Source organism: Cyphomyrmex costatus, unplaced genomic scaffold (assembly GCF_001594065.2).
Source record: "Cyphomyrmex costatus isolate MS0001 unplaced genomic scaffold, Ccosl1.0 scaffold5, whole genome shotgun sequence".
Taxonomy (NCBI): Eukaryota; Metazoa; Arthropoda; class Insecta; order Hymenoptera; family Formicidae; genus Cyphomyrmex; species Cyphomyrmex costatus.
The window spans coordinates 5,401,505-5,425,994 of NW_017279267.1; the positions used below are offsets into that span (position 1 = coordinate 5,401,505).

The 24,490-nt window shown below is 30.7% G+C and overlaps 1 protein-coding gene across 1 annotated transcript in view; it reads left to right on the forward strand.

The window, feature by feature from the left end:
- Nucleotides 1-316: 316 nt before the first annotated feature.
- Nucleotides 317-24,490, forward strand: part of LOC108778297 (visual system homeobox 2) — a 52,521-nt gene continuing 28,347 nt past the window's right edge. Inside the window, exons 1-2 of the mRNA XM_018545427.1 lie at nucleotides 317-800; nucleotides 12,219-12,260. Coding sequence (XP_018400929.1) covers nucleotides 317-800; nucleotides 12,219-12,260 — 526 coding nt within the window. The remainder of the gene's footprint in view (nucleotides 801-12,218; nucleotides 12,261-24,490) is intronic.

Genomic DNA, 24,490 nt, shown 5'->3' on the forward strand with positions numbered 1-24,490 from the left:
TCTTCGATTGAGTTCCTAAACGTCGGAAGAAGAATCTTTCGAAGAAACTGAACAACGATTATCTATCTGGAAGACCTAATTGCGCGCTTCGTGGTTAAACAATTAGAAACACGGTAGATAAATCCATAAGTTCCTGAATGCACTCTGATATTAGCTGGTGGATCTACACGCAGCTCGACATTCGCTTGCAGCACCTTTAAACTACCATTATCAAATATCTTGTGGATTGAAGATCAATGGTCACGTCGTCCTTGTGAATACGCGTTCGAGAATGTCGCTCTAAGCTTGTGCGATCTCAGTTAAAAAGAACACGAAGATGCCACAGCAGCAGCAGCGATCGGCGTTCGCGATTCAGGAGCTGCTGGGTCTAGATGGTACCGGAAATAGGAGTGGTACTGATCGCGGCTCCCCGCAGGGCTCGCCACCCGCCGGAGTTTCGGCCGTTTCCTACGCTCCGACTGCACCTCATCACTCGAAATTATGGGAATACATGCCCAGCCTAAATCATTTAGGCAATTTGGGGAATCTGGGAAATTTGGGGAATCTGGGCAATCTTACGGCCTCAAGGATGGCCTATCTGAATGCGCAGGCGGCTGTGGCAGCCGCCTTTCTACCGCCACCCCACCCCCACCCAGCCCACCATGTAACACACCATCAGGTACATCAATCAGGCCAACTTCCGGCTTCACCACCCGGCGTTAACCTGCATCCTGCGGCACACGCGCAGCACGTACTTCCTGGTACAGCTGTTACTACGAATCATCATCAACATAGCCCGACACAGCATACGCCGCCTCATGGTAAGTCAACGATTTTGAATTTGAGCCTCTATTAAGCAGCAATCGTTTGAATCTAATTGTGTTTTCAAGTTTTGTATTAGAAATTTGAAGAAAAAATAACGGCTTACAGCTTTAAGTTCTTCTGTGAAAAAATATATAAAAAATCGACTATATATATACACACACACACACACACACACACACACACACACACATATATATATTACTATAAAATTATGATATTTTGATTTCTTATTGTTATACATAATTTCTAAATATGCAACTATATCGAATAAATAAATCGATACCTACTGAAAAGAAAGAGAAAATATTTCTTTTGTGTTCTTTGAAAATCTTATTTTTTTACTTATGATCTTCAAAATTTCTAATTATTTATAAAAGGTCAAACTTTCAATATTATTATTAATATCATTGTCTTATCAATATTTCTTAAACGGTATACTCATCAATACATATACTGCGAACCATTCGCTAATTGTAAACAAGATTGAACTTATGACCCTCTATTTTCACAAACTCCGAAGTAAATTAATAGATGTAGCGTCGTTCTAGCGTGAAACGAACACTTAACTGCCACTTACAGCTATCACTTAACAGAGAGCCACTCAAGATCAAGTTACCGAAAATTGACACACGCCTTTGTCGCGCATCAATGTCGGCACTATATGTGCCAAGAATCTGGGGGAATTTTTGGGAAAATAGTATTCGGTTAGGCAGCTGCATAACTGTCTTATATTTTCAATATACACAAGCAATAATTGAGTGTGTCGAGTGTCCATCGATCAAGGTAGGAATTACTTTTATTTAGTTAACAGTCCAAAAGTCAAACTATCATTATTCATTGTAACTTGAAACTATATTTTCCCTGTGAACAAATGTTTCCATGTGAACAAATAATTAATTTTCATAAAAAAGTTTACATTCTCTTTTTTTTTACATCCATATAATATTATTCTTTATTCGCATTTTAATTAAATATAGATTTGACCACGCAAATAATATACAATTTACGAAATGCAATAAATAAATGTATATACAGGTAAGGAACAAAGAGAAATGGACTGTGGGAATTGATTTTTTTCGTCAGAATAATACCAAACGTTATGAATAATTAGTAGTATAATGAGTTGAGTGTTAGGTAGGCTGGTAATGTCTCACCAAAATACAAAGAGCGTCGACTAGCCGTCTGTTACCGAACTGTTCTCAACCTGAGTTAGTGACATTGATACCTTGACCATTAAATTATTAAAATAAAGAGTTAAATATTTTATTTATTTGTTAGTATTAATCTGATTGAAAAGACTAGATAATGAAAATGAAAATATAAAATTCATATTTTCGAATATCAAAAAATATATGTAAAACAAACAAAAGTTTTATAAGCTAATACATGAATTAAATAGAAATTTATTTAAATATCTATAAATTTAAATGTGTGTATGCAGTAAATTTAATGTGTGAAGAAAGATACTCCTTCAAAATATACATGCAATGCATATTATAGGGACATACATTATAGGCATACGTATTATATATATACTATATATCCTTTCAAAAATTATTATTATTATATAAAATTTTATATAGGTATATCATTGTATAGTACAAGCCATATATAATTGATTTCATCAAATTGCTCTAGCATTACCTCATTATTTTTACGTATCAGAGATTTCGCGGAACAGAACGGATTTTGAGAACTATTTTCGGGTGTCGGATTTCAGATAGAATACAAAGGTTCTACCGTTCCATTCAAATGTCACTCTGGCACCTCGTCTTACAGCATTTATTCGGTATGCTTCATTTGTTCGTTTTTGTCTTAAAACTTACGTAGTCTTAAATGAGGGTACGGGATAAAATCTTACTACCGTTATGTTAGCAATATAATGTGTTTTCATTAACAACAAACATCGAGTTTTATGAACTCATCTAAAATTCTTATTTACTGCATGCAAGATGGATGAAAAATTGCATGATTAAATAAACATTACAGGTTACAAGTAATTTTTACAGATAAAAAATAAAAATTGTAATAAAGTTTAAAAACAAAATCTCCATTTTTTATTCACATTATAAAACTTATAATTATTACTCCATTTACGCTGTGTGATCACGAAAAAATTAAAAATAGTTTTGATAGTTTATTGATTATGCAGTATATATGATAGTCACAAGTTATGATAAATTAGGAACAAAGAAGAAGGAAAAGAGTAAAGAATCTTTGCTTTGAAAAGCAAGTTACAATATCAATAGTGACAATATCAATAACAAATAAGAAAGAAGGGAAAAGTACATACATGAGCGATGAAAAGAGGAAGAAGATGTAAGGAAGAGGGAAGTGCGTGAGCGGGCTTCTCTGGCGTTGATAGGCAATTTAGTTGATTGCCGACTTCAAACGATCCAAAAAAGCGGCTTGCAGACGTGATGCGATGCTTAGAAAGCTGAAGGCGCGAAATAAATAATCGCCAAACTTGAAATTTTTGAAACAATACATTTTAGCTTCTTTTATTCACACCTACGAGATGTTTCTCGTAATATGATTTTCCATTCATGTAGGAAAATGTTTGTAATTATACTAAATCTTTTTATTTTTAAATTTGATTCGTGCATATCTAATGAAACTAATAATGTACATAAATTGGAGTCGCTGTGTGTTGATTGAGATCTGAGCTTGCAGTTTGTATGATTGGTGATTTGTGCGATTTTCGATTTTAAAAGAGTTTTATAGATATTTTATTTTGCACAAAAAACTTCAAAATATCATAAATATACTATTAAAAATTAAGAAAGAAGAAAACAAGAAGAAGAATCTAACTGCATTGTGAATGATTCAATTCTCATAACACAAATATGTTGTTTGCCTATAAATGTATGCCTATAAATGTTCATTTTATTTGTTGTAACATATCATTAAGAATAAAACAAGCAAAATGTAGAAATTTATTATGTTTCTTTCAATCCTGATAACAAATATGCGTGTATTACATAAAATTGGAGGAAATCATTTATATAATACAAACTTTTAATATTCAAGATTCTTGTAATTATTAAATTTAAATATAGTGTCGAAAAAAGTAAAATATTATAGAATCTATGCTGTATACGTATACATAACTTTTCCGTATATAAACTATTTAATACCAGAATTTATAACACGTAACATATAAATTATAGATTATAAGCAGAATTACAATCAATTTAATGAATAATTATTTTGATATCTCGAAAAAGAAAGAAAGGCCGTCAGCAATCAACACTCTCAGGAGATCATATTAATAAAATGCTATGCTATTGTTTACTAACTCAAAAATATCTAAATAAAATAACAAATAAATAATATTTATATTTTGTATACGATAATACGTTCAAGTTTAAGAATAATAAGGAAGTATGTATGTTAATTAATATTAAAAAGTATCTTGAGAACGTTTTAAAATGCTTGAAAGAAAAATGTGTTGTAACGAATGCTGTTATGTATTATAGCATATTAGCATTATGGTGTAACGGCGAGCTACTGAATAAATAATTCCATAAGTAATCATTAGAATTCGCCACTAATAGCGGATCAGATATTAAGAGAGGCTATTACACACTAGCCATAATACTACCTTATCTCCTCTACCCTTTACTCGTATCGCTTCTTTGCCACTTCGCTTCTTTTTCTTTTTTGTCGCCGCAACTTTTTAAAGGAATCATTTCGTCAGGAGTATGACTCTGCAAAAATCGGTAACACATGTATTAACGACAAATGATTACCCATGAAATAAAAAGACAAATACATGAATTCGAAATTTTCGATGACCTCTCGGCCAATTACAACATTTTCGATATTTACATTGAATAAGGTCGATATTGATTAATACAAAATAGTACTTCAAAGCGCGTCTGTATCTTTCATCAGTCATTCAACATTCACGTTGACATAAAGTTTGCTCGCAAAATGTGCGATAATGTGCTCGAGTAAAAAGTCTTTGACAAATTAAGTAGATTACCAATTTTTTAGTAGGTTTCGTTTTTTCGGGAAAGTATCGCGTATTCCGCTTCTTCCTCAACATATATAAGAGACTCGCGACATTGATTACGTTTGCATAAATTTGTACGCGTAAATGCGCGCGTTTTTTGCGCGCCCACGAGGGTAAGTGGCTCACGATGCAAATTAGTTTACTTGTGATAAAACCGATATATAATAGAACGAAATTTCTGTAGTCTTGTAATAATACTCGATCGAGATATTGAGAACCGCTATCAGTTTTCAAAAATTTTTAATTTTAATTTATGACTGTTTCGCTCTATTCGAGATAAAATTATGTAAACTGTAACGTAATGATGGAATGTATGTATTTTGAGATAATTAGACCCTATATGGTCTAATATCCAAATATAACCTATTTGCTATTTGTGGGTAATTACAGGTGAAATCATCTCTATAGCACTAATAATGCAGACTGTCCATCTAATTCGATTGTATCAATTTATTGCTTAATTTGTTCATTCTGTTATTGTTAGTAAAGTAAACTGTAGAATATAGTGATGTAATATTTCGTATCGTGAATAATTACTTTCTATCAAGAGATGATTAGTAATTTTTATGTTATCATTTTTACGTTATTGTAGTTCTGTATTTTTTTTACAACATTGTAACATTCGGTTTATATTTTCGTTCCGTTTATAGTCAAAGAAAGGCAACCCTTTGTAGGGTAAAATCAATATGACCGACCTGTAGGCATATTGAATGTATGTACACACATCAATTGTAACGTTTTTTTTTTGTTACTTTTGTTATTTCAGAACATGGATTCTAATTTACTTGCTAAACATCGTGAAGATAAGGATAAATAAGTATAAATAAACAGATAAGCCAATTATTTGAAAAATAGCTTTTTGTGTACTTTTACATGTTAATCAATATATGTCAATATGTTAACAAACTTATATTCTTATAAAAGTAACATTGAGGATCACTTCATTTTCCATTTCTCTAATATTTATTTTACTTTGATGTAAAACTTTGATAAATTAACAATTACAGTAAATTAATGAAAATATAATACTTCTGAAAATATTATTGAAAAGTTTAATGAGAAATATGAAAAAAGGAATTAATTTAATCAATGCCCATAATTACCAGAAGAATTTGAAGTTGCAGACTGGCGTTTGCAAAAGAAAATAAATGGCATTCACACTGTAATGGGTATCTTTTATTTTTTATATAATTCAAATATATTTCAAGAGCTATTTTTTTTATTGGTTTATTTTGCAGGAAAATGCAACGCAGTCGTGGTGCCTAGCCCAGCTTATGCAATTGCGAATGCAAATTAAACGAAATTAAACAGTTAATTAAAGTGCTGGCGCCCTCGGAGAAGTTAATTGAGATTCTTGGGAGATTTGTCGCGCGGAATGTCTTAATTTAGTCCCTTAAGCGCCCTAACTCGCCTTAACAACTTAGAATAATTGGATAACACTGCCGAGGCGTTCTCACCGCTAGAAGGAGGAAAATTTAGTCTTCCAGCATGGACATCTTCTTTTTTAAACGCGTGGCAATTCACGATATACGTTTGAAATAATTCTGTCGGTTTTTCCCTAAAGAAAAATTTTTACTTGTTAGTACAACTTTGTGTACAACTATTTGTTCTTCATACATGACCAAAAATAAAACAATAAACGTTTATATACAAATAAACTTATTGTATTGCAGTCTCTTGTTCTTTCATTGAAAATAATGGCTCTCTAGTTTTTGGATCGAAAATATGTAGAAAAGCTTTTCACATTTTATAATATAACATATAATAATGTCTTAGGTATTTTATTGATAGGTATTAATTAATAAAGAGAGTTTTTTATTATTAAGATCTAATAAGATTAGTATAATAGAGAGTACACATATAAATATTTAAGCTGTTTGATTAACTTCGTGCAAATTTAGTTACGTATATATGAGACATTGTTTTTTTTAATTTTAGAATTTCATTTTTAATTTTTTATTTGGTGAGAATGTATATTTTGTCTGTTATACGTAAAATATAAATAATGAAATTTACAATACATATATCTATAATGTTAAAATTATATGTTTGTAGTTTATTGTTTTATTTTCCCAATTCTCATGTAACGAAAGCAAAAACTCCGTATATATTTTGTGCATTTTAATGATTATATTTTAATTTGCAGCGTATATTTTTATACGATACATAATATTTTAATTATTATTTTGATAATAATTAAAATAAAATAATTAAAATACTGAATGTGTGTAATGTGTAAAGTATACATATTAAAATCAATATTATATATGAGGTCGGAGAGAAATATTAAGAATTATTTATAAAAATCTTGTTACTGACGCTAAACAATCGCACAATTTTTACGTATGCACAAAATACATATTGTTGAGGACATCATACTTGTACGATTGTCACGATTACTTGTTTTCTTTTATCTTCTTAACCATATTTTAAATCAAACTTTGTTTGACAAAAATTTATTAGAAGTAATAATCTTGGTTTGATATTTTTACTACAGATAGATTATAAGACAATCAGTATTAAATATAACATATATACATTACAATATATATCTATCAAAATATAAATTAATCAAAAGTGTTTATATATGATTGTATATATGATTATATATAATTGGCTATAGAAAATTCACTGAGAAACTCTTTATTTAATATCTTTGTTCAGCATATAGATATAATAACGGTCTAATCCGTATTCTCCTCCAATTGATTGCCACGAGTTTTTCCGAATTGAGCAGAGAAATAATTTTCTCTCATTATACTCTCGTCGCGATGTCAATCATTTGACCCTCGTCGCCGCAGTACCTAATCGTATAATCCGCTCCAACAAATCAATTCGGGGTTCTGACAAAAGCACCACTTCACTCTCGCTATAGCTTCTGCCTGGCAACTATGTTGATTACGAATATATAGAATTTTGCACGAGTTTTACTCGAATCATTTGGCATAATATATTTTGATGCGAGACAACATCAAAGTTTGATTTTAGTCCATGATGATTTTGCGCATATTTGTCAAATATTAATTGCAAGAATTATTCGCGAACTTAAAATAATTTGTACTTGAAACCGTCTTAGCGTTACATAATAATGTAAAAAAAGACAAAGAGAAAAATAAATAATGTATTAAAAGTAAAATAGTGTAACATGTCTGTAGTATGAAATGAAGACAATACTCCGTTGTGAACTTGTAGGTTTATATTAAATTATATTATCCAGATAACAGATTTATATTTTAAATCATCACATTCTAATTATATTCTCTCTTATAGTTTATTTCAATTATATTTGTAATGAATAAGAAATGCAATTTGTGTAAGATGCTCTTAGATAGAGCGCTTATTAGATTTTTGATAAATCAGATATAAAAATTCATTTAACATAATATACTGTATATAGTTATAGAGTTTATAATTTTTATACATTAAAATTTTTTTCTTATTTTGTGTAATAATCTCTTAATTAAACACAATATCACAATATTATATAAATTAAAAATAAAAAATTATCTAATGTACATTTAGATGTTTAATTTTACACGACCGACTACATTCAATTTTGAATTAATGGTTTGGCATTACAAACGATATCGATCTACTCCCAGTGAAGACATGCGCGCTGCTAACGGGGTAGGTAACTATGGTTCGTCATCCCATAAACTTGTCGGCATTGTTTCAAGGCAGCGTACATACGGTCGGCTATCAATCGGCCTTTTCGCGCGAGGCACTCACCTCATAAATTCTCACCCTTTGACACGTGCCCGATACGAACCCCTAGACCCGGCGGGGATCAGGGACAGCTATGGCGCTGCGCGTCGGCGCGACAGTGGCAAACCCCGTTGGCGTAGAAGCTTTACCCCTCGGGACCTGCGGGACGTTAATGAAATAACACGGGAATTAGTCTCGGACATTACCGACAAACTATGTCCATTACCACATCCCGCGAAAGTATAGCACCCCACGAAAGCTGAACTTTGAGGGTTTGTTGCAACAGGACAAATTGGGAAAGGCTTAAAAAATCAAAGTAAACTGTAGTTTCTTTTATGTCGTATGTGTGCAATTACATTTGCGTAAAATTTGTTATATTTTTCCATCAAAATTATACATATTATGTTGAATACTGTAAATTTTTTAAATAAACAGGCTCGTAAGATTGCGAAGCAATGTTACAACGTTCAATGGCCTATAATGAGTAATAACAAGTAATTAATATTCATTTAATATTTATTGTCATAACCATACAATAATAAAGATTTTTTAATTTACTTAGTCTTTCTTAATACAATGGTTCGTAATACAATTACATCATTCTGTTTATCTAAACATTATTAATTAACGACTCATGGAAATTAATACAGTCAATTTGTGAATAATTTTCAAACGCATGATTTGCATCTATTTTTAACATATAACAGTAAACCTTGATAAACGCAGTTTTTTTTTTTTATAAAACTCGTGTTATGGTATTGTTAGACACTACCATAATCATCAGAGTAGGATATAACAATATTTATTATTGTTTGGTCGATTAGCATCACAATATTAATTGTAAAATAATATAAGTATTGTTATACATTTGAATTTTTTTCATCTCATGAAGATTAAGAAAACAAATATACGCACTATTATATGTATATGTACAATATATTTAAATATGTGTATATATATATATATATATATATAGTATGCATGTTGTTGCTAAGCTTTTAAGCGAACGTGTGTAAGTCGCTCAAATTGGTACGGATTTCCAGCCTAACACCTCGATTGTCTTCCCTAAAGAGTACTTCGCAGGCACATACGTGAAATCATGCCTTGAACACACGTTCGTCGTTGTTGCCCCTCTTCCCTTCATCTTGCCGCAATACGCTCTCTCTGTCTTTCTTTTTTTTGATCTCACTTTTTTGCTCTCGTAGTTTCATCGTATAATTGTCTTTCTTTCTCCTATCTACAAAATTCTTTCCTTGTTGATCCCTACTTTGCTCACGCATATACCACCCTTTCTCTTATTCGTTCATCCCTTCGTTACTCATGCATTTCATTCCCTTCCTCTATTCCCCTTTTAGTTTCTTCTCTTTTTAATGTACCAACCTCTCTCTCTCTCTCTGTCGTATGTCGTGTCTACTCTTGCATTTATTCGTTCTTTAGCTGTGTGGTACTCTGTTTTTTCCTTTTTTTCTTATTATTCTTACCATATAAATTTTCTTTCTTTAGTTAGCATTTCTTTCTATTAATTTAATTTTAGACTTTATGTAGATATTCTCTTATTCATTCTCCTTTCTCTTGTTTGATTTTTTACAAAATTATCTTCTTGTTTCTTTATTTCTATTGTTCTTATATATTTATTTAAGTCAGATTATTATGAATAGCTTATTTATACAAATATTTTTTAATTGTTTTTATTTTTATATTCTTAATTCAAAGATATATGAATATAATTCTGTAACTTTACTGATAATTATCTAATTTTTAATCAAATAATCATTCTCTCTCTCTCTTAATTATTAAAATTTTTTAAACTCGTATTATAAATAGCAAGCGAGATATACTAGAGCAAATGTAAATATAAGAACAGAAAAAATTCGATTCTTTCGAGGGAAATCGCATGTCAAGTTATCGAGAAGATACGCTCGAGCTGTGTGTTGAATGGGCCGACGTGTCCCGCAGCCGTCCGCGTGCACGCCTTCGACCGTAAAAGAGACCCGTAGAGGACTCCTTTCAAGAAGTAACCGCAAATCCTAGTATAATACTAATAGGGCCATAATAGGGTCAATAGGGCTTAGCCGTGCGACGACAATAAGATCTTGTCAAAATACGTCGGGTAACACGAGCCTAGGAAACGGATTTTTCTCAATGGGGGTCTGTCTGTCCCCCTCTACTACATCAACTGGTACGACGCGATGCGCATTATGAGGTTTTCAAAAAATCTGAAACCTTCCACCCGTGTGCGCGATTGAGGTTTAAATTTCATCACGTTTGGTAGTCGTGAAAAGAAGACGGATAGGAAAAACCGAAGAATGCCATATCAGTCTAACTCAATTGGGACTTCAAATGAACAGTTTCACACACGATATATATGGCATTTACACTGAATGCTAGCTCAATTTCCGACAGTTTTCTCTAGAAATGGAATAGTTTTTATGTAATCAGTATTATTACAAGGAGCAAAATATAAGTATATGCACCATATTTTTTCTCAATCAACAATAAAGATATTATAGAAAAGTAAAATTTTACATGTTACTAACTTCAAGTTTGCAGCATGTAAAATTTCACTTTTTTGTCTTTGTTATTGACCGAGAGAAAATATGTTGTATTATTTGTTTTATGAACTTTGTGTGTGTATCAAGGTTCAGAATTACATCTCTAAATATGTAATGTTAAAAAGTTAGAATAATCAGAGTGTTTAATAAACACAAGACAATTATTTCTTCGCGCGCACGAACAAAAATATCATTATATAAGATTTCCTTAGAAGAAACGTACCTACTGCTTTTCATAAAACGAATTAGGCTTGTTTAATCTTCTCTCAACGGGCCGTACTTTTCTGGATTAATTTATCAAACAAACGTGCAAACCTGGGTCAAGCTTGGCGTCCCTATTTTAAGACGCCAACTCGTTAAAGTCATTTGAGGGTGCAGTTCCGCCACCATCATTGGTAACCTTCCCTCCGTGAAAACGCGAAGTCTATCTTGCATCCACCAACAAGCCCCAACTTTCTTAGAAGGCAAATCTTTTCCAACCCCTGTTTTTCGCCACCCTAACATCTACGTCGTGCATGGTGGAATGACTTTATCAGAACATGGCTACGCTGTGAAATGTCTTAATATACAATTTCTTACTTTAAAAATGTTTTTGCAAAATTGAAAATCCGTTTTTTTATTATACATAGCAAATTTGAAAAAGTAATTAATAATTAAATATTAATTATAATATGTACTTAAATAGCAAGCATATAGTAAATATAAAAGAATACGTGATTGACAATTTCAAACAACTGTATAGTTTAATCTGCAATAATCATTTTATATATATAGTTTTGATGAAGTAAAAATAGTAGTTTATACGTTACAGTTACATTGAATTATTTATTAATAAAGATCATTGAAAGTGATGTATTTGCAATTGAGCGGAAATAACTTGAAAAGATTTTTCTCTTTTCCTTGGATCGGATAAGATATTTTTAATGTTCGTTGGTTTAGATTTTGAATTAATTAATTTAAATACTAGCACTTATACTTATATTTATAAATAAAGATGATTTATTAAACTTATTATTTGCAAACTTAAACTTATAGTGAAATGTATTAATTAGTAATATAAAAACTATTTCAATTAATTGATTAATTATTAATTATTATTTTTATTGATAATTTAATTAATATTTGTTTCTTTGTTTTAGGATTTTCGCAATCAAAAGGGTCATTCTCCAATACAAGTCCAGGTGAGATTTTTATAAAATTATAATATTTTTAACATATCAATAATATTATGCTACAACATTTTTATGCTCAATACGGTGTATTTACGTGTTTTTCTAATACGCAAACGAAAATTCATTACTCTTTTATCGAGACGATAAGCGACTACCAAAATCATAATTACATGTAATATATGTATAATCGAATGAATTTATGATGTTTCTCGAATGCGAACACTATAAAATTGGTCATATTAATAATATGTTAATCAATAAATGAAAGTAACGTTTGGAGCTAATGTATTTTGTTTATGAATGTAAAACTAAACTTGTTACAAATGATACAAATTTGTATTAAACTATTATTTACATTAATAGTACAAGACGATTATGTTGTATAAAAAATCAAGTGTACTGAAATAAAAATTAGAATTCTCTTTTGAACTCCCCATGTGCCATCTTTAAATTAGAGTTCTCATTATATTGCAAATTATAACAAATTACAATTTTGTTAGTTAATCATAAATATTATTAACAAACATGATATTTGAAATTTTATATAACAATGAGTTCTACAGATGCCATGACCATTATCGCCATATGATGACATCATGTGCACATCGACAAAAAAACTGCTTACGTATTCATGTGCGCGATGATTTCGATTTTTCCAAGCCATTAAGCGCGATCCGTTTAGCCCGCAAAGTGATGTTACTCGAAACAAGAAACGACAAGTTAAAAATGATTACTGAGGATGAGTTTCGTATCTAATGGGGATAAGTTTCTGTATTACTTGCTGCAAATTTATTGTTACCATTATATATCTATCAATTATCGTTAATAATTTTTGAGAATGTTTTTGTAAGATATGTCATTAATAGTGCTATTTTTTAAATATCAAATTAATTAGATATGCATTAATTTGAAACGAATCATTATTTGTCTGCCAATAAAACTTTTTAATGGTTAGTAACAATTACTTTTTAAAAATAACATTGTTTAAACTTTTGTGCATTTAGTAGATATAATTATTTGTGATTTTGATAAAAACGGCTTAAAAGTAATTTTCTTTTACTATTAATCTTTGACTAATTTAAGTGTTAACACAGAAATAAAATATACAGATAATGTTATTACATATACGACGTGTTCCGAAATTCGCAAAACGAAATACTATCAGTAAAATTTTTTAAAAATTAAATAAAAAAGCTGTGTATATATTTTAGTTTTAAGCGTAAGTAAGTTTATGTAATAATAAGAATTTGAATATAGTCAATACGGACTACATTTAGACAGATTACGTTTAATCACTGAAATGTGTATTTACTAATACTATCGCACGAGTGATTCATGGACAAATGACTTAATAATATAATCTCTCTGTAATTGGCTAAATTTAAACTCTATATTTCAAAAACTACTACTTGAAATAAAAATGTACACATAATTTTTTTATTTAATTTTTTTAATTATTGATCTAAAGCAAATTAAATGAGGAAATTTACTTCAATAAAACATATATTGTTTTTAATTTAAATTAAATAAAAAACATTATTTAATTTTAACTTTATATAAAAAATATAAGCTTAAGAAGGTAACATTTCAAAAAGCGTAACACCTTTAAGAAATCGAATTAAGATTTGACAGCAGGCGTGGACACATACTCGAATTTCCAATAAAAAGTCTCCCGTTACCAATTAGCATTTCAATGTAGTGAATGATCAGAACCAATAATTTCTCAAAATATTTTGACATAAAATACAATATACTATCTGTACGAGATAGATGTTATAGATATGGAATCATCTAATTAAATATTAGATATATATATACCAGAGTTTAGTGAATTAAGATATAAATATTGTCTTACTTTCACAATCACACTTATTATTGAAGTTATAATTTTTTAGTGTTTAAATTTATTTTGTCCGATAATTTAAATCATTAAATTTCTATAATATATATTATACCCGTAGTTGATATTATATCGAATCGGTGCCAAAGAAAATTTGTATGTTCTTTACTTCTTTTTGCGAAAAATCAATGACAATGCTGGACGGTTAAGCTTCACTTCCACATTGCTTCACTCCACATCGTGTTTCCGTACGTCTTCAATTTTCCAGCAATCTTTTCCGAGCAGCACTGCTGTTACGGCCGTGGGCGGTAACGCAAGTCTCCTTTTACTCGCAGGATTCTCCGCGGTATTTTCCTTTGCCAGCAAATTGGACTATTACGCTCCTAACTCTCATACCTCAGAAACGCGTTTTCGTGAGAACCGCGTATTTCTCGCCTATCTACTACGTATTTGGGAGTTCACACTACGTTCTACTTCCATTCCTATTTTTCTTCTTTTGCTTTTTTGTTATGTTCTTTTTTCTCTTTCTATCTTTGTCTTTTACACAAAATTCTTCACAACTCAAAGTACTACACAGTTGTTAAAACAACCAATTCTGACGGAAAGCTTCTTGTTACTAGATATTCGTTGTTGTCACGAGCAGCTTCTATGTGTTTGACATGAAAAAATTTCAAACATGCAAAAGAAGACATCGTGCTTTTGTCAAGAAATGTAGAGATTGTTTTGTCTGTAATTAATACAGTACGTATAATTGTGTATAGTTAATGATATTATTACAATTTTTAATACTATTATTGGATTCATTGTTTGTTTTACATACATGTAATTTACATATAAATAAAACACACACACACACACACACGTTGAATAGTATGTCTTATATTACATTAAACTGCAAGATATGATCATAATAGCGCTTATTACTTTGCGTATTATTTCAGTACTACTTTTGTTGTGTTACAAACATTTGTTATATATAGTATATTGCGAAGTTTTCACTTCTATATGTATAAATGCTTCTTGTTGAGTTATATGCGTCTTTTATGCTGTTTTGCAAGATGCAAGTATGCAACGAGATTTTTTTCAGTCTTTTTTTAGAGTTTTCCCATAAATACACAATTGCTTTCAACTTCGATACGACTATTTAATACTATAATGTAACGTTATAAATATTATGTTAGTTTATCTTATAGATTGGTTACGCTTGCATCTCGTTTTTATACTTGAAACTGTATCATGAAAAAGGAATATAAATAGAAAAGATTTGAGAAACTACAAACATATACACAACAACATAATGTTTATTAATAATATAGCCACTATTATTTAAATTACTCAATTTGCAAAAGAAAACAACAAGAATTTATCTTCGCACATATTATTGTAGTATTTATTTTAAACTGATTTTGTATAGAAACAAATCACAAATACCTATATGAATTGAGTTTTTACTTTTGTAATCATCTAAATTTAATAAGTAGATCACGTTTTTATTAATAAAGTACAATAGCTAGTTTCCAAGAAATAAGGAGGTGCTTTGTTAGAAGATCTATGTCAGATTTTCATCTATTTGTACTTTAATTATAAATAGTAGATACTATTTGGTGAGAGAGAGAAACTAATCCGAATTGCACTGATAATTTATTTAAATTCACTAATATATTCCGTAGATACTGATTGCTTTTTCTAAATTTCAAGCCTTTCACTGCATATCTATATTATTTTAATATATGTATTATATATTATTATACAAGTACATTATATAGTTGTACGATATCTATTTTTTATTTACTAAGATTTTACTTAATATATATATAACTAGAGCTGCATTATTAACGTTTATCATACCTGAAACACGTTATTGCAAGGAATCTGTACTTTTAGACAGACCAACGATTGCCCCATCGAAAGGGGCTGCGCGCTGTGGAGCGTTTAGAGGAGTGCCAGAAGCATTCCCGTACTCCAATCCAATCATCTCGTTTCCTCTCGTATCGATTTCATCGTCCGCTAGAAATTTCCTCCGTGAAAAGAAATGTACAAGACAGCTGGAGAGGGGAGGACAAGCGACGGAACAGGGAATTACGGCGGTAACTCGCGAGACGGACGACGAGGAGAGAATAAAACCCGGTTTCTATAAACGATTTTGAAATTGTGTGCGTCTCGGCACGACTAGAAGCCCGAACCGGGGGTAGTGGGACAAAAAGGAGGCGGAAGTGCGCGAGTAGCTAGGAAGGGACGGCGAAAATCGAAGTTGAGAGTCGGCGTAAGACATAGAAAGCGTAGTAGGGACATGGCTCGTATTTTTCTTCTATGAAAAATTAAGTGCGTTCAACCATGAAGGAGTTCGTGCCTGATTACTAGCATCGCTTGAATATGGGAGCCTTGCCAACATTTTCCTCGTACAAATGGTTTCCGTTCTAAAAACCTATTCTACACATACAATATTTGTTTCAATGTGTTTTTTAGATCTATAAATCTATATGCCTCGCGCGATATGAAGTTGATTCAATCAGCGTTGTAGAGAAATAAAATAAGCCATCTTTTATTTTTTAAAAATATACATAAAATAATTTAATAATTCTAAGACAAGTATAATAATTTCCTAAGACACGTCTATGCCGTTCAATTTATTTACTTGGATAGTTCCGTACAAGAACTATACATATATGTTCTAAAAAATAACATTGTAAAATTTATCAACAGCGAAAAATACATTTTGGTCAAGTAACAAGCGAGTTAAAGTCAGAAGGTGATTTTATAGAAGTGAAATCTTTTGAATCTGATTTTCTGCTGTGTGTCATTCCTTTTGTTTTTACTCTCTTTTTCTTGGTCACCAGTGGTTGATTGTAACGGTAATAACAATTTGAGATACGAGAGCATGCTTTCGTTTGCAGCACTTCCTTTTTATTCGTAAACTTCGTCGAGGGAGAAAATATCATAACACATATTAGAGACGGAAATATAAGATATTATAAAGGGAACAAAAAGAAAGAATAGGAGAAAAAGAGATGTAGCTAAAAAAGAGATGTAGCTGAAAAAGATAGAAAGATATATACTGGGGAATCTACAGGGAAAACAATGACATTAATTAAATTTAACATGCGCATTGAAATTACCCTTAATTAGTAACACCATTACTGAGAATATTTTCGTATCTGCGTGATAATTTATAACGCTGCTAAAGATCAGCAAGATATTTTATTAAATTGCAATATATATATATATATATATATGAAGAATTAAAAGAGTGTTTGATTATGATTTTGAAATTTCGTAAAACTTACTTAAAGTATTAATATGAAATATTAGCCTGTAATTGTAAACAAATATGAAGTTTTGTGTAGACTTTACTACGAGAAGAGTGTTACTAAAACACACAACTTATACTAACGAGTTGGACAGAAATGTGTCAATATGTTTTCCCTAACAGGCAACACTGAGCGGATTCACACAATGCGATCGTTTTCGTATGTTTTGCTTAATCTATTATAACAATTTCTTTTCATATTTTATCACATACAATGAACTTCGAATCACTTGAGTAGGATGACTAAACTTTACATATATTTGTATGACTTACGGATTAATTACAGGTGATTTGATTACAAATTTGTGTGCAAGAAAATCAGAAATTGAAGAATTTTTTAATTTTTATTGTTCATACTTTCTTGATATTTTTAATGAGTGTCTCCCATCAGTTGATCACCAGTTGAGATGTTGTAGGCAGAATCTGTACACATTGAGCAGAATATATGAAATTGTGACGTCATCGCCTGGTGGCCATTTTGGCTCAGCTGGTCGTGACAAAAGGCAACTCGAACAACAGGACGCCATGTCCTGTCCCACGCCCGTCATACAATAGAGACAATATATTCAATAATACGCATATGTCGATGCCATGGGTCCGTACATATTTATTTGCATGCTCTGTGGGACACATACTAAAATTACAAATCTCTTACAATTTTTAAAGACATTTTAATCTCACAATTATATTTTGTAAATCAATCTGATTTTAAATTTCAAGTTATTATATTTCATCATTTTAAAACTCTTTCCATTCGACAAGTTTATTTATACAATTTAGTTAACGTATTGTAAAATTATATATTACGCTCAGAGTCGGTGCAAATTAGGTAGGTAAGTAGGTATGATAAAATCTTTTCGCTTCCAATCTTTATTCATGAACTTTAAAAAAAATTCTTTGTAAGATAATTTATACTGTTCGTTTAAAGGATGAAAGGCATAGAATGAAGAAATGTGCAAAAGGAGGTGTGAAGAGGCAAGTTCTTGCCTCAGAAAATATTTTGACATGTACGGTTAGTGGCGGTGGTTGCATGTAGTGTGTCGGGTAAATTTTTTACGTGAGGGTTTTGGGTTACACTGTATGGGTTGGCGCTTTAAAGCGATACACGACACGTATAAATATTGCGCGCCTGAAAATGCACCGTCAAGAGCACGTCCGGGCCATCCTCGACTCCTCGAGGCGGAATTGCGAAGGAAGGTAGACGGGCGAGGGAAAGAGAGGGCCCTTTTCCACCCCTGCTTGTACTCTATCTTCTATACGGATACAGTGACTACATTGTGGGTTTAGGGTTCATTGTGCGTCCGGCACCATGGGTATTGTCGCGCTTTTTCGAGGGCCGGAGATTCACACCTTTTCACAGGCGCGATTTTCCACGATGAGCGCGTTCTATTGAGCGAAAGAGGATGAGACGAAAAATCAGAGGACGAACGAAAGTGCGATGTAAATCTTGCTTGGACACATCGTTTTTGTAAAAATGTATATACAACCCGTGTTTTATATAATTGTATTTTGTGCATAACAATAGTGCGTAACAAAAATTATGAAAACGTTCTGTATTGTAAATGTAAACTATTTGAATTATATATATTTGCGTCATATTGACGTAAGTTTGTATTATTAAATTAATTGATAATGCACGATCACATAATTTTAATCATACTCTACTCATAATTATTTCTGCTTGTTTTTACCTTTTTTATGTAGTAATTGTATTCATATTACAACTAAATAAGTTTAACAAAAATCAGTTTAATATTTTCGATTTTGATAATGTCGAAATTGATATAAAATATTAAGTAGTATTTTCTTTTGCTATTCTCTCAATACATTGGTAATGAATTGCGCTAATTTCAAAGAGTCCAAGAAATTTATTTCCCGACGTTTTATGAATTTGTAATCAAAGGATTGTCAGGTTTCTCTCTCTCTTTTCTCTCTCTCTCTCTCTCTCTCTCTCTCTCTCTCTCTCTCTCTCTCTCCCCCTCCCTTCTTGTATCTCTCTTTGAAGAGACAATTAGACTCTTCTTGCTAACTTGGAGGTGAGTCCGAGACGTTGAAGAGTTTTGTCTGTCATCATTAAGCTTCTTCCATGTAGCATCCATACCTTCTACCGAAATTAGAGAACTTTTGCATATTTTATTTTTAAAATGTTGTGACACTCAACGAAAGATGCACGACAAATAATATAAAATAACTCAAATTATTTTTTTAGATATTTTTTTAGACATCTTTTCTTATGTTTTTAGACAGTTTTTTCTAAAATAAATTTATTATAAAAGCTTATGTATTTATTTTTATCTATATTACATTATATTATATAACTTATTAAATTTCTCATATATTAATGTATCGTATACATATACAAAATTTGTGAAATTAAAGATATATTAAATAAAATTGCAAAATTAAAATTTATTGAAAAAATAAAATAGATATTTCTGTATTTTACCTTTTCTTTTATTTCAGCCTGTATTTGACGGGTTATGTTTAGACATGTGGAAGCGTAACTTTGTCTGGCGCCAAGAAACAAAATATGCAGCATAAGTTCAGAAATATAAAGTTACATTGAAAACAGCCGGTAGTCGACACTTTCCTGAAACGTTACATATGTCTTTAGAACGCCGTATTGCGGTGCTTTGGATAGACTACTTTCGGAGTTTCTCATGAAGTCAAATAAAACGTTGTTTAGTTAAGTCAAGTATATTAATAATTAGGTTTTACATATATACACTCTTCACATATTCTCTCTCTCTCTCTCTCTCTCTCTCTCTCTCTCTCTCTCTCTCTCTCTCTAAAAAATCGCTCTCTCTCTCTTTATCAAACGTATTAAAATAACAACTGAATCAAACAGTCTAAATTGTCATTTCAAAATTATATATGTATTTTAGAAAGAATTATTTTGATTTTGAATTAACATAGTTGAATTTTTAATATCAAATTTTTGACATTTTACAAGTATTTTATGACAATTAATTATTATGAAATACTCATATTTTTTTAATGCTATTTTACGATTAAAATTTCTTCTGCTAATGAGATGGTTAATTCTAGCACTTCGGCAGGTAATGATATTAACGGTACAATAAATACAAACAACGTGCACTATCCAAATAATTACAAATTCATTGAATCATGAAATGTCTCAATTTGTATGTTCACTGTTCACTCGCTTTTCGACATTTAATGACATTATTTGCAAAAGCTCTGTTATTTATCATAATTATTCTATCCGCGTGATATTCCATATCATTCACACATAACTGTTTTAATTAGGATAAATTATCTGAATATCAATATTAAATGACAAAGAGTACAAACATTGTACAGTTATCAAGCGTTTTATCTAAACTTTTTTTAAATAAAAAAAATATTTATATTTACAGATAAAGAGACAGTTATAATATGTAAAGATTTTTACAATATAATAAATATATAGTCATAATTTAAATATAATAGAAGAGAAAGTGGCCTATAATAATTTAGTTTTTGCGCGCAAACTAGGGATGTAGGCAATACGCGTATCGATACAATAAAATTGTTTGGAAATTGTCCTTTAGGTGAAAAAAAATATTTTTTTTACAAAAATATCGCTCTGAATGAAATAGCCTCAAAAATATTTTGCAAAATATTGGTTAGAAATCATTTTTGTGTTATTTTAAATTGATCTTTTTGAAAAAAAGTTATTCCTTTTTTTACCATTATCTAAAAGGTAATTTTCAAACGATTTAGCGTATCGATACGCTTATTGCCTATTTCCAGCACACATCTTATGTTAGCTCAAATCAGCGCAAATATTGAATAGCGATGAACAGCTATGAAAGATACAGACTCTGTGCTTTGAAATTAAAGTGACTAGATTTAACTTAGGACATTCTTCATTGAAAAGTATTACAAAAGTAGGATAAAAATAGAGGATATTTTTTAAATAATATTAGATATATATATATATATTCTATCTTTGATATTACAAAATTGTCATTTTCATCTTTGAACTTAAAAAAGTAGAGAATAAAAAGAGTATATTTAATTAAAATCCTAAGAACATAAAAACATATACTTGGTATTAGCAAAATATATTATATTTCTATGTATATAATAATATATTTATCTAAAGTCCTGTTTAGAGAATCGTACGTTATTACGACTTATTCTTTAGTTTTCTGCTAGTTCGTGAAAAATAGATACGTTGAATGTCGCTGAATCCAACTATTATAGAATACTAAACTTTCTACGATAACTATTGACAATTTACTCGGTCATTGATGTAAAGTTAATGCTCAATGCAAGACTGACGCAAGGATGGCTTCCGACAGTGCATCGTGGTGGGTGGACAAGAGGCGGTGGCGGCATTGGCGACAGTGGTAGTAACGGAAGGAGACGAGGAGAGTGAGAGGAATTAATGGGGACGGACTGTAGAAGTGGCTATAGCCTAGAGTCGTGTTAGGGCCAGGGCCATTAAGCTTAATGACATAATGAAGTAAATGGCTGTGCATGCCATGCCACGCCTGGGACTATAGCTTATAACCGCCGCGCCTCCATCCCCGCGCAATATACTGCATGCCAGGAATTCCTGACTTATGCCGCTACTGCCCAGTCGAAAGGGGTAGTCGCGTTGCTTTCTCTCTCTCGCTTTTCTCTCGCTACTGATCTCTCATTCCCTTTTCCGTTTTCTCTCTTTCTCTCGGTAGCTCTTTCTCTTGCTCCATTGGTACATTACATAAGGGGCGCCTTACGTACTGCTGTACCTCGCACACATGCTGGAAGTAAATTTATTTTGGGGATTGCTAAGACGTCAGCGTCCGGGCATCTCTCGTTTTCCTGGAGATATTCCGTTAAAAATTTTGTCTTCTCTGTTTAAATATCATCACCACCTCTTCTTAAAATTAACATTTATACTTGTCTAATTTTTATTTTTGTATTTAATCAAATATAAATTGATTTTATTTAAATTTAATAAAAGTTATAATAAAAAAATTGTGTTATGCGAATAATGTATGAAATACTATATTCAGTTTAATATACATAAAATAGAAGATAATTAGACATTTGTTATATATTTAGAATTAAGCAATAAGCTAAAGGAAAAATTAGTATTTAAGAAATGCTTCTTTATAATTTTAAGTGGCTTTGATGTATTTTATAAAAATCAAGTATATATTCCAAATATCAAAAGTTATTAAAAATAACATGATCAAATCTTTAACTAAGTTTTTAATATAATAATTTAATATAATAATTAAAAATACACATAACATAAATATATTTCAATATTCTTTTAGATATACTCATATTCTGCCTTGATTAAAAGAAAATCAATAGTATAATATTTAAAAAACGCAAATTAATTAAAATATAAAATTCTTTTTAAAATACTTTGTAAATTGCATGTCTCTCATTGCTAAACAAATTTTTATTAAAAATTTTTATTAAGTTTCATATATCTGTTGATATTAATCGTAATTTGCTTATTTTTATATACAAAAAAAACGATGCAATAGTAGTATCATGGTTGGGAGGGAAGGGAATAATTAAGAATGGAGGATGTGTATGGGATAATTGTTTCTGCGTTTCTTTCCATAGCATTCACAGCATGGAACAAAGTCTAACTAAGAACGTTGGTAAAAAATGTTGTGTTTTCGGGCAATCAACACTTTGCTCTTTGTTCCTATCTGGCACTTGAATATACGGACATCACAATATTCACACTATTCTTAAAGGTTCGAATTTCGAGCATGACTATCACGAGAATGACAATGGACCGAATTAAGCACTTAAATATCTGGGAGGTGTGAGATTTGCGTCGAGAAGAAGAGAAATAAAAACAAATTGCTGAAAATTGAGAGAGGTCGAAGATCTTAAGAGCTATTCATTTGTATCTGAAATTTATTATTCATCAATTTATTAGTATTCATATTAAATGCTTTTATTCTCAAGATTCGGTTCTATATGTATATACTTGACAACAAAAATTAACAATAAATAGAATAAAGAACACACACACACAAAAACTTATAAAAGTGAGTTCATTTTATTCAATTTATTATGTAATTTATTTATAATTAATAGATAACATATTATTGCATCCTATTTTCACTCTTCTCCATAAAACTTTAAAAAAATAGAATTATGTTTTTTTATTGTCATACATATAGAAGATAAAAGTAGTGCATATTTTCGTAATAGAAATTACGTTACAGATGTGATAAACGTCAAATTAATTTACATATTTTCTACTTACAATGTGATAGAAATTAAATATAACAATTAATTAATATTTGTGAACAAATTGTGTACGAAATTATAGTTAGTAATTGTTATTACAAATCCTGCTAATTAGCAGGATTAGTTAATATTGCATATAGAGTATATATAGAGTATATTCTCTAGAATATATGTATACATAAATCATCTATTATTATACAAAGTTTGCCTTTGTCGATATGTATTGCATTAGATTAATCGAAAGTGAACAAATCGTAGGCTTTTATGGAGTGTGTGATTCTCCAGAGAGAGAGAACCTGACGATTGAATCGATCAAATTAATCCGCCTAAAAAACATCGCGGGAGCATTAGTAGTTTACCCTAAAGCTACTGGTTGGTCCGTTACAAGTGTTTCACGCATTATAGCATGGTGCAACAAAACTGACAGGGTGGAGGGTACCTAATCCACCGAAACATCCCTCGGGATGTATCTAGACTTCGACTACGCTCGAATGCGCTCCATTCGCCCTTCCTACTATGTAAACGACCACATTACATGTTTCATATACTCTATGAATAATTCCCAGCTCGACGCATTTTTAAGGAACGCCTCAGCGATTGGCGCCTCGATGCTTTTGATGTCAACGTTGTTGGCTTACGTGGCAATTATCGTCAAAGCTTCATTTTAATTAATAATTTGATTTTTTTAATGAAGTTTTCTATTTAAGTATTTATTATATATCTGCAGTAAATAGAATATCTTAAAGGTATTTTATCATTATTTGATGAAAGAACCTTTTATGAAAGCAAAAGTTTAATAATGCAGTACTATTGTCAATTTTTCGTGATTTCTGATTATAAATGTGTTTACTATATGAGTATATAAAAAAAATG